This window comes from Leuciscus leuciscus, assembly GCF_965113295.1.
Source record: "Leuciscus leuciscus genome assembly, chromosome: 3".
Lineage (NCBI taxonomy): Eukaryota > Metazoa > Chordata > Actinopteri > Cypriniformes > Leuciscidae > Leuciscus > Leuciscus leuciscus.
The window spans coordinates 34,216,837-34,229,530 of record NC_138727.1 but is presented as its reverse complement, the minus strand read 5'-3'; the positions used below and the strand labels follow the sequence as shown (position 1 = coordinate 34,229,530).

General features: G+C 36.2%; 1 protein-coding gene across 1 annotated transcript; it reads right to left on the bottom strand.

Annotated features, from left to right (window-relative positions):
- Positions 1-3,767: 3,767 nt before the first annotated feature.
- On the bottom strand, positions 3,768-11,789 carry slc5a7a (solute carrier family 5 member 7a). Its single transcript, XM_082164026.1, has 9 exons — positions 11,462-11,789; positions 10,918-11,168; positions 10,272-10,385; positions 9,994-10,149; positions 9,691-9,839; positions 9,083-9,232; positions 8,616-8,769; positions 5,921-6,138; positions 3,768-4,597 (listed from the first exon to the last, which is right to left on the bottom strand). Exons 2-9 carry the CDS (start codon positions 11,099-11,101, stop codon positions 3,944-3,946), a joined length of 1,779 nt encoding a protein of 592 aa, XP_082020152.1. The 5' UTR covers positions 11,102-11,168; positions 11,462-11,789; the 3' UTR covers positions 3,768-3,943.
- Positions 11,790-12,694: the final 905 nt, after the last annotated feature.

Below are 12,694 nucleotides of genomic sequence, written 5' to 3'. Positions count from 1 at the left end.
CGCTGACAGTCACGTCTGATACTGATGTGCCCTCAGGGTCACTTGTTCTAGTCACTCCATGTCAAAAATAAAAGAAGAAATAAAAAAGGGTTACTCCTTGTCACCACCGATGACTTTGCTGTCGAAAAAGAGAAAGAGCGGGCGGGGAAAAGGAAGATGTTTGGCCTGTGGGAACAGGATGCACCCATATAAAACATGTTATGATGACATTCTAGATCTTGAGGGAGAAGATATTGAGAGGAGAAACATTCTCAACAAACCCAACAGCATATATTTATATTTCCTTTTCTGTTATTTTTTTGTTTTTGTTTTCTAAATGGTTATATCAGTGTCACCCCATCCCTGACTTGGAAAGATATACAAATAAATGTACATTCATGAAACACAAACCTAATTATTTTGTGTGTGTGTGTCTCTGTAAATTGTTTGTAAAGCCTTTCTGACATAATTTTCTGATTAATAAAATTTTTCTCATTTTCAAAAGTTAGTAAAATTTTAATTTTTACGTCTGCTCCCAACCACATGTAAATAGTGCGTAAAGACAGTGCATTTTGATAACACTATTCACCATAATAATATAAAATCTAAATTTATGAAGTTTTCAGAGAGGTCGATATGCGAAAAAATAACTCCTGAAAGAAAGTTTCATGAATGAGTAATGTAAACTTTAATCCTACATTACATAATTTGGTTTTGAATTGTCACTTAAATACAAAAATCTTTGATTACAGTTTATATTAAGGAGTTCTTATTACAGTGTAATTACACCAATAAGTAATGAGCAATATTAACATTAAAATATAATGCACTTATTATAAGGTTAATATAGTAAGTACTTGTAACGTGTAACAAGACATTGTACAATAAAGTGTCTTTATTGTCACTTAAATGCGAAATATACAGTACATTTCTTTCAGTGCTCAAAATTGTCTATTGCTGTTCAGGATAGTCAAAAAGTTTGCGATTCTTTGCTGATATTTGACCTCTTCTGTAGTCTCTTATCTTTCTCATTACATTATACCTACTGTCTTCTGGTAAGGCCCAGAACTATATTTCCCAGCATGCCCAATTATTCCCCTAGGTTTAATGAGAGCCAATCTAATTACACCTGCCTCCTTCAATAGAGAGAGGATTTCTTGACAGATACATGAAGACCCTGGCATTAAGAAAAGTGCAGAGGAGGCATGTCCTAAGATTGTCTTCTATGGCACACTGGGGACTATATAGCCACTTAACAAAGAATAGAAAGGAAAGGAAATCCTCACTGGGTGTAGTTAGTACAACATGATCTGTATCCGTTGCTGATTTGCAGTAAAGGAAATTGTTCAAATAAATAATGACGGGCGTGAATACAAATGAACGCCGCCTGCTAGCTTCCGTCACAGGCTGTGCTTCTAACCGTCGTTGTGGGAGATTTGATCGATTGAAGCATGAGAGAGGACAAATGTCCCTCACTTAGGCTGATTCAATTAGACGCACCATATTTCAGCTGAGATTCTTGAACCTCAAGCATTTCATTACTGATTTGTGAGCAGAGACGTGATCACCAAGAAAACCAGAGTCCGCCCACAAATGAAGTAAGCTAGTGATTTCAAAATGAATATCACTAGTATTAAGCACAGAAGACATCTGGAAATTATTAAATGCTAAATGCTTCATGGAAATGCTAACCATGAAATGTGTTCAAACTGTGTTATTTGGCGAGTAACTAGTCTTTGAGGTTTTTCCAGACACTTAAGATGGCCACAAACACCTCATCAGTTGGAGGGATAAAAATGGCTTGACTTTTGGCTAAGCTAACAGTACCGCCCCATTGCGGTCATTATTAATCACCACAAGTGCTCTTCACTGTTCTTTTGTGAATGAGATCTCTGGCATATCCAGCCTTGACGATGTAATGGGATTAAATTTTGGACAGCAAGGACAAAATGGAGGACAAGCTCGGGACATGGTTGGGTGGGGCGAAAACAGCGTCATCGTCCCCCCCCAGGACATTGACGCAGTATATGAAAAGACGCATAAGAGACCCGGCCCAACCCCCGCCTTTACTTCCCTCCTCCTTCTTCACCCCTGCCACGCCCCGCCAAGAGCAGCAGAGCACTTAGAGTAATGTAAATAACGTACTGGCTATTTTTAGAGTGCCTTCTCTTAACAGTGACATTGGAAGTTGAAGAGAGTTAACGTCATAAATTGTCACGTTTTCAGACACGCGTTTTCGTAACTACCCGCAGATCCTACAGCAGTCCGCAGACCTTTTTGGCAGGCGAAAAGACTTCGAAAATGGGTTTGGTGTCACAAACGGGAATAAACATAACGTATTTAAACACAATTTGTCAAGTTTGATGAATTTAAACAAAACGGAAAAAGTCTACTTAGACTTTTCGTGGACTGTAGGCCTATTACTTACAAAGTAATAATACACAACTATGAAAGTCTTAACAATAAAATTTATTGTCTTTTAATAATTCTATGTTTAATCTGTAGGCCACAATTAATAAATAAATAAATAAATATAGATTTGTGTAGCTGGCTCCGAGCAATTCAAATATATATATATATATACTTGTATATAGACAGTCAAGTAAGACTTTACATTAGTGGAATACTGGACAGTTATATTCATTGGAATATAAATACACACATCACACAAATTTCTGTATTGCTAAAACCAACAAAATAACACAGCAGCGGGCTCATCCTGGAACCAGGTACAACGACTTCTTTTGACATCAAATCACAAAATATAACACAGCACAGACCCCGGAGGTTATTATTACATCTTGTAAATCATTTGCATCTACATTCATTTTCAAGTACAACAAAGTGACGAACTGGCTTTGCATAATGTCCAATTACCTCCATTTAATCCATGTAGCTACAGTAGTTAAGGCGATTGAACTATTATATATATATATATATATATATATATATATATATACACACACATATTTCCATGTTCCTTGTTTTCTGTTCATCTTAATATTGCACTATGAACATGAAAAAGACATTTGCCACATCTACACTTATGTCACAGTTGTTAAAGGTATTTTGTAGATGGGAAGCACATCACTTGTTATATAATTTTGTATTTATGGAACAGCATATAACTGTTTAGCTACATTTATGATAGGACGATAGGATAATCTGCACTAATATCTAGAATGGGAGTTTGACATACATAATGGCATTACACATGGACTTACACCTATTATTTATTCATATATAGCTATAATTTGAAATATTATAATCACTGTTACATTTCTTTTTCTTTTCTTTTTTTTTTTTATCTGGACTGATCTGTGTCCAGATTCACTGGAATTAAAGGAATATTTATAGCAAAAATGAACATTTTGTCATCATTTTCTCACTTTCAGTACTGGAACACACAAAAAAATACTTTGAAGAATGTTTTAACTCCCCCTCCCACTCCCAATACAAAGGTCAATAGGGTCCAAAACAGCCCACTGAATTTAATAGTATGACCACTGAGACATGTTTCTGTGTTCCACATAAGAAATAAAGTCATGAAGGCTCAGAGAGAGATTGAGAAAATTATGACAGAACATTTTTGGGTGAACAGTCCCTTTAATATTATAATTTCCCCAGGATTATCACAGTATCTCAACATTTTCTTTAGAAGGGAAAGGAGAGTCACTCAGGTTTGTACATACCAACAGGAGTCGAAGAGCTTCTCAGGGTAAGTAAAACCATCAAGTCAGTTTTTTCCTAATATTATTCACACCACACGAATCTCTGTTGTTTTCTTCTCTCTCTCTCTCCATTTTCAGTTGCTATTCAATTCCCTTCTGAAAGAAGTGAAGGCAATTCCAGAAAATTATGTGGAGTGAATTAATTATGTAAATCAAATTTCTTTACTTATTGTGTGAAGCAGTCCTTCACATTATGGAGCCACTGGAGAGTCTCAGGATCGACCATGAAGTCTCTACTCGTTCTCATGACTTGGTGACTCCGGGCTGGAGTCTTCCTCTTCGGTCAGGGTTTCTTTCCTGGCGAAGGTAGCAGCTAAAGTAACACTAAGTCTTGGCTTGACCGGGGCCATTTCATTCAGTCCAATGATGTTCCTGTTCACCAATGTGGTCTTGTCCATTATTTCAGCACTGTGCTTGGACACCACTGCATCCAAGAAATCATATTTAGCCGACAAAGTGCCATTCTCAAACAGATACTTAAACAGGTGTGAGACGGCCACGTTGCTTAGGAACGAGGCCAGCATGGAAACTGTCTTAAAGGGAAACCTTTGCATCACCAGGTATTCCACTTCATTGGTCACATGATGGACCTTCTTCTCAATGGTCCATCCGGGGTAGTAGATGAACGGAGGCAGTTTTAGATACGGTTCCCCTCCGCCAATGCGCAGGATCATTCCAAAGACGTATCCAGCCACCGCGCCATAGGTGTTTGTGCCACGGACAAAAAGAACACAGATGAGTTGGGGGAAGATGATGACGTAGACCAGGTCAGAGCTCAGGTACCATAAACCGTAGACAGTCCCAGACAGGAGAGCCATGGCCGTCGCTAGACCCCCGAACACAAAAATAGTGATCCGCATGACCCACACAATCTCACGGTCGGAAGCCTTGAGGTCAATACAAAGATGAGACGAGAATTAGAGGGGAAATAAAATGATAACTGAGAAAGCTACACATTTCAATTTGATTAAGTTGATTAATATGCAGTTTTTAATCACTTTTTACATACAGTGTCGTTTTGATGCATCCAAACAACACAATTTTGTTTTGGATGCCATTGACTTTCATTATGTGGACAACAACAGATGAGACATTATGCAAAATATCTTCTTTTGTGTCTCGCAAAAGAATGAAAGTCATACAGTTTTTGAACGACATGGGTGTGAGTAAATGATGACCGATTTTTATTATTATCATTATTAATAGTATTGAGTGACCAATCCTTTCAATTACCTTATTCCTGCATTAGTATGCATATTTATCATTTTTAGAGAAGTCAGTTATTCTGACAGTGCAAACAATTATTTTCTTACTAATTATTTCTGTCATGTTTCCCATTACAAAAATCTAAATATTATTCAATCAACATCGTAAGATAAAAAAATATGTAGAAAAAATGGAAAAGGTACTGGTAATTTCTACCAGCACATTATCCGTTACGTTTTTTGGACATTTCCTTTAACACTAAAACACAACACAATGCAATGCGTGACTCAAAATATGGGTAAAACACCTGTGAAAAATCAATACGGAACGTTTCTTCTTATTAACAAAGTATATAGTGCCCTATTTTCTCACACTTTTCTTAAGAGTAAAGATACATTTACTTAAGAAGCAAAATGACTTACGATATAAAGTAGTTTTCTAAAAATAATCAGAATTAAATGACTTTATTAAAAATATATATATATAAATAAATAAATAAAAAACTCACAATGAGGTACGAAAAATAGTTTTTTCTTAAAAACCTTAAAAACATTTCTTATTTTTTCTTAAAGGAATAGTTCACTTAAAAATTTAAATTCTGTCATAATTGACTCACCCTCGAGTTGTTTCAAACCTGTAGGAATTTCTTTCTTCTGCTGAACACAATGAAAGATATTTTGAAGAATGTCGGTAACCAGACAGTTGATGGACCCCACTGACTTCCATAGTAGCCAAAAAAAATAAAAATATATATATACCATGGAAGTCAATGGGGTCCATCAACTGTCTGGTTACCGACATTCTTCAAAATATCTTCTTTTGTGTTCATACTGGTTTGAAACAACATGAACTTTAAGTATAAACTCACTTGATTTTGATGATTTTGCTTCTCAAGTAAATAGATCTTGATTTAAAATTATTTAGATATTTGTACTGGAATTATTTATTTATTTATTTTTTGTAGTAAATGACTTAGCAGTGAATTCAATTAGACTGGCTCTCACCGATTGCCGGAAAGCGAGCTGGTAGATGTTCCTAGCGAACATGGAGCTGGCCGATAGGATGGATGAGTCAGCGGATGACATCACTGCGGCAGAAACTGCCCCCAGACCAAAAAAGGAGATATAGGGTGGGCACAGGTGCTGTAGCACGATCGGTAAGATCATGTCGGACTGGTCTCTCTGCATGGGAGGAACTGGCCCGTAGGTTGTTTGGTTCCAATCTGTGGGGGTAGAACATACTTACTACATACTTTGTGAAATACAACATACATACATACATACATACATATATATAAATAAATAAATATATATATATATATATATATATATATATATATATATATATATATATATGTGTAGTGTGTGTGACCCTGGATCACAAAACCAGTCACATGTCGCACGGGTATATTTGTGGCAATAGCCAACAATACATTGTATGGGTCAACATTATCGATTTTTCTTTTATGCCAAAAATCATTAGGATATTAAGTAAAGATCATGTTCCATGAAGATATTTTGTACATTTCCAACCGTAAATATATATAAAAAATATTTTTGTGAGTGAATGCAGCACAATCGCGAACATAAATGAACAACTTTAAAGGAGATTTTCTCAATGTTTCGATTTTTTGGCACCCTCAGATTCCAGATTTTTTAATAGTTGTATCTCGGCCAAATATTGTCCTATCCTAACAAACCATACATCAATGAAAATCTTATTTATTCAGCTTTCATATGATACATAAATCTCAATTTCAACAAATGTAACCATGTAGACTGGTTTTGTGGTCCAGGGTCACACACACACACACACACACACACACACACACATACACATACACATACACACACACACACACACACACACACACACACACACACACACACACACACACACACACACACACACACACACATATATATATATATATATATATACACTAACTACACACATTTTAATATACTAATGTATATTAAACTAAATGAAATATTGACATTCTGTTTCAAATTCTTTTTACTTTCAATCCAAAAGCAACACGCCTTGTGCTTGATTAGCCGGTTATTCCCAATAAGTTAAGTAATTTAAGTGACTGGCTGTGTCTTTGATGCTGAAAGTCTGTTGATTAAATCTGGGTGCTGTGTGCCTCCCTCAGATGTAATATTTACAGGGTTCACATCGTTAAATGGATAATCTGTTAATAATGTATGAAGGAGACCAGCTGTTGTTATTTACTCATTTCTTTAGTGATCTGAAGGGAACATGGTTTCCACCCAGGGCTGATACAGCCTGGGGAACACCTCCCACAACACACCATAGCAAATCAGACTGTTTCCCTCAATAATGAGAAAAAAGTGATTACATAATTAGAATTACTGACGGTATGTACTAAATACAGTACATGCTCAAAGGGAAAAGGGCTTTAGGACAAGGAAATATTATATGCAGGAAACAATATGAAAAATGCTTTGATGCACATTTTTAATTTGGATGAGCTGTGAATAATTATTCAGGGCGAGGGTACAGTATGTGGCATGTTCGGATGAGAAAAAACAATAGAAGTGTGTAATTAAGAGCACTTTTGTATCATCTGTTTAAAGGAAAGATTTCTGACTTAGTAAGATCTAAAAAGTCCAATGTTGAAGCCATGCTACAAAGCTTTTATTCCTGAAATAGTGAGCCTTCCCATTTTTTGCACTCCAAAGTCTCAGTCTATTGATCTGTAAGTGGAGACAGCCTGTAAATCAGACTAATTAGACTGCTGGGGTGAATTTGTTTGCATATGTTGTTTATTTAACCCTTAAATGCATGAAGGTTTTGCCAATCATTATTACATATTCGGGTCTTTAGCGTCCCGGATCTATATCTATCTTACTATCTACAGTAAATCGCTGAGCCATTTCAAGTTTTGCTGATGACACTTCCTATTCTTTTGTTTTCTGCCTGCGGTAACTATGAGTGAAATGTCACTTCACATATCAGACATTGCCACCTTGGGGAATAAAGGTGAATTGTACTTATTCAGTCATCAAATATTCAATTATGGTTGTGCAGAAAAGATATACTTACAGTTACACACCTTGGTTAGCAACCCTATCTGATTTAAAAAAATAATAATACAAAAAAAAAATTAAATGAATGGGAAGGCAGGCATTCTTTTATAAAAAAAAAAAGACGTTTTTTTCTTGTTATATTGTTGATAATTAATTGACTGAGGAATACTAAGAAGATTGATGTCTTTAAAAAATGAATGAGGAGGAGTGTAGTGAATGATGTCCCGAGTCACTAAAGACCTGAGGTATGCATTTAAGGGTTAATGCAAAACTATATAATATATGCAATAAACTAACTGTTATTAAAGTTGGTATGAAACAAAGTTGCAATAATATTTTATTCCCTATAGCCTGCAACAGTGCCCCCGTTTTCAGCAGAAATTATTCCGGAAGTATTTTTTTTTATTTATTTTTTTATAGGGATTTAAAAATATTCTCCATTAAAGAGTTATAAGTCATGAACCAAGCCAATTAATGTTAATGTTGATATTGATTGAACATTTTAAATGTATAATGAAAGCAATTTAATTTAAAACTACCAGGTGATATATTTATTCACCCAAACACCTGTTTGGCACCTATTCACCATTCCACTCTCATTGAATCATGATCTCATTGAAAAAATATCCGGGTTCAAATATCTTACCTGTGGAAGCCCCTATGGCTCCGATCAGGACGGAGGGAATAGCCATGATGATACATCCAAAGGCAGCCAGGAATGAGAGGACTTGAGCATAGGTAGCTGAAGAGGCAGAAAGAACCCTTTGAAAATACACCTGCCAGGGAATCCCCCCCAACATCTAAAAACAGAAATGTCATTGTAAATACAGACACCAGATAACATCATGCATAACATCAAGTGTGTTATAAATTAGGGAAAAAAAATAAACTACAAACATTAAAGTTAATCTCTCTCTCACTCTCTCTCTCTCTCTCTCTCTCCATTATTTTTTTTTTTTTTTTTTGTTGGTCTTATTTAGTTTTCCGCCCTACGAATGATTGCATTGTTCAATAAAGTGAGAAATTAAGTTTGGCCCTTCAGAATCAACAATCATCCATCGGCAAAATGATTGTGTCTCCATTCCATCATGCCACAGTGAGTTGTCCACTCACCAGAAGGCAGAAGTTGTCAGCCCACATCCATTTGTCAGCGCTATCTATCTTCCCGAGCCATGCAGTCTGATTAGCATGGAGCTGCTTCACTGCTGTCACTCCGATGTCAGACACGGCTGGGTTTGAGAGTGCAAAAGGGACGCTCACCCACTATGAAGAGAACATTTTCCACTCTATTACCATGTAATAGACTATCTATAACATTGTAACACACCATATTGAACTTAATGTGTAGCATGTGCAAGTGAAAAATGTAATAGATAAGATTTTATGCATTATACATTTTTAAAGTTTATGAAATTCAATTCATTTTTTTAAACATTTCTTTTTAAATTAAAATTAAAATTATTAAATTATTCAATTTTAGTTTCCACCGCAGTGCAATAGCTAATCAGTTGCTAATGTTATATTATAAATTGAATTCAATTAATAATGCAATAATGCAATAAAAAAAAAAACTTGTATCTACGAAAAGTGATTGATGAGTCGTTACTCTCAACACTGCATAGCTGACAGTCACTATATGCTGCTGAAGACATGCAGACATGAATTAAGGGGAAAATGACATCACCGCGATGACTTCACCATGTGGCTCTTTGAATCCTTACCAGTCCTAAAAAAATGCAGAAGAGCTGGACAACATCAGTGTAGGCCACTGAGTAGAGTCCTCCAATCAGCGTGTAGAAAATGGCAATAAGAGCCGAAATAATCACAGACATATTGATGTCGATGTCAATGATCACACTCAGTGTGGCCCCTGTGACATAAAGAAAAATATTTTTCATTACGTTTAATTAAGCAGTATTTACAATATATTTGTGCAATTTGTACAATTATGATAGAACTTGCACAGTTTACGGATTGCTTGAGAAAAGGTCTGCATAAGATATAATTTCCCTCTCTATTCTTACCAAGGGCAGATAAAATGGCGGCTGACCAGAACATTTCCCCCATTAGAGCAGGGATGAATAGCAGACCACCCATCCTTTTTCCATACAGCAGCTGGAAGGGGTCAAGCATGGTGACGTAACCCCGGGAGCGCATGGGTTTAGCAAAGAAAAGGCCACCTTGACATAAATCAATTCATAGAAATTATATGTTTGACAGATATGTACCTATCTGCATGTTAACTTGAAAAATGAAAAATGTCTTTCACCGCTTATCATAGCTGCATAAATACACAACATACCCAAGACAAGGCTGAGTGCATATCCAAAGGGAGCCTGTGCCCATGCCAAGCCGTACCCGGGAAGATACACATTTTCTGCAGTGCCGTTTATATAACCTCCTCCGACCCAAGTTGCTGGAATGAAAGAGGATTTTAAAAAAGACTGGTCTTGAAAATATATTGTTCTCTCTCTCTCTCTCTCAATATATATACTGTATACAGTATATGGTTGTGTATGTGTGGAGATACCATATTTGGTAACATAAATAATTATATAATTAACACTCTACACACTACATGCACAATGGAACATACATATATATATATAGGCTATACAATATAGCGATATAATAAAATAAGTTTATAATATATAATCCATTTAGGCCTACAAATTTCAGAATTTGTATTTTTTCCCCCTCTTTCTCTTCAACATACTCGATTTATAACGATAAATTTAATTTGTCCCCCAATCATTTATTTTGCCTGTCTACTTTAATGTGCAGAAAGACATCAAGAAAACCTTTTTATACAGACAGAATATTTTTGTTAGATAACTTAATCTCTAAACTGAAGAATGCAAAAATAAAACGCCAGTCACGTTATATCGCATATAGACTACATAGTAAAGTAAAATTTACTTTTCTATTCATTTCTCTCTGAAACTCACCAGTCATGGTAAATGCGCCGACAAATAATCCAATATCCCTTCCACCGACCATAATAGTCTCACTGCGATCAGTTCCCTCCATCACGCCGGAATTCTTGTTCTTCCATGCTGCCCAGATTCCCACTACAAGGATCAGCAGGTAGAAGATGACAATCGCCACCAACCCCTCCACATGGATGTTCATCTTCTCTCTGCTAAAGTCGTTGTATTTCTAAAGAACCGAAATGCATTGAGACCTAAGGAAAAGAGACCTAAAGAGATGCATAAGAAAAGAGAGAAAAAAAGAAAAAGAAATAAAAAGTCTATTTTGCTTCTCAACACAAAGAAGATCAGGATTCAGAAATATTTTGCATCAACTGTTGTTGCACAGAAGATTTGAAATGCGTAGCATATTATCTCTTAATAGTCTAAATCAGCAGGTTATTTCAGTCACTCCAAGCTTTGTTAAAATGCATGCTAAATTAATGGATTTTATGTTTCTTGTTTAGATGGGGGAGAAATGACAACTATTTCATAAGTGAACATCATATGAAAAGTACCTCACCTTTGTGAATCAGCCGCTCAACTGCCACCAAGAGTGCGAAAAGAACCCAACTATCGCCTCAGGAGAGGAGCAGTACAGCACATTTCAGAGTGAGCCAAACTTACTGTGAATCTTATAAGAGCAGGTTTCGTCAGAGGGTCGGTGAACGTCAGAGAGATGTGAATGGGGGCTATTTATGAATAAAGATGTCAGATAGCGCAAATGAGCCGCGCGTCACAGGAGGTTCTCAAGTCAACTGAAAATCGCAAGACAGGGGGGAAACAGCTGTAAATCAAGAGTAGTGAAATATATCGGTTCCATTCATGTTTTTCTTGACTGGTGTTTTAAGGCAGTCTGTTTGAGTTAAGCGCGCGCGCTCTCTCTCTCTCAGCAGCAGCGGCAGCAGGAGGTCAGGCGCTGTCCAGAGTGCTGAACCAGCTCTCGCGCCAGGGCTTTTAGACGCCACCCAAACTCTCCAAATTCAAGTGTATTGAGTAGACAAAATAGAAAAGTCAGGAGGGTGTGTATAGTCAAACTGAACAGCACTGGCGCACTAAATATCGTTGAACACGACAGTAATCCAACGCAATTGTGCGTTTTTCTACGTTTTTTTTTTTTTTTTGGTTTCTGCTGTATTTTCACACGTTTACGTTTTCTCTGTTTTTGACTTTGCTATATACAGGCTAAACTATTTTCATAAAGCGTTAATAAAAGTACATCTTTGTTCATTTTGTTTCGTAGAGATTTTTGCAAGTAGGGAATCAACGAATTCCTTTTATCTAGGTACCTATTCAAATTATTAAAAGACTTTAGGCCTGTTTTACTCTTTTTGCAGGAGTGCTCTGTTTTATGATTTCTTTTCATTAAAATCCGCAAATGAAATTCTGACATTCTGCCACCCAGTGGCAACATTGTAAGCTGTTGGTGGTTTTCCTAGTGGCTTAAATTGCTCATTTTAGCTAGCTTTAATGCATTGTTCCGTCAAGGAAAGAAGAAAAATTCAAAAAGAAAAAAAAGGGTTCCACTTTATTTCGATAGTCCACTTTAGACTTTCTACTAACTTTGCAACTACACGTCAACTAACTCTCATTAGAGTATTAGTAGACTGCAGTAGACTGTTAGGTTATGGTTAGATGTTAGTATTCAGGTTAGTAAAATAAGTTGCCTTTTAGTTGCCAAGTTACTTATAGTCAGTAGAATATCTGTTGGAGGACCATCACAATAAAGTGTTAGCAGATATTAAGCAGACAGTTA

Coding starts and splice junctions, on each gene's coding strand:
- slc5a7a (XM_082164026.1), bottom strand. CDS start 11,101: ATGAACATCCATGTGGAGGGGTTGGTGGCGATTGTCATCTTCTACCTG. Junction 9,840..9,993: donor CGCCATTTTATCTGCCCTTG/GTAAGAATAGAG, acceptor TTTATGTCACAG/GGGCCACACTGAGTGTGATC. Junction 9,233..9,690: donor TCTGCATTTTTTTAGGACTG/GTAAGGATTCAA, acceptor TTCTCTTCATAG/TGGGTGAGCGTCCCTTTTGC.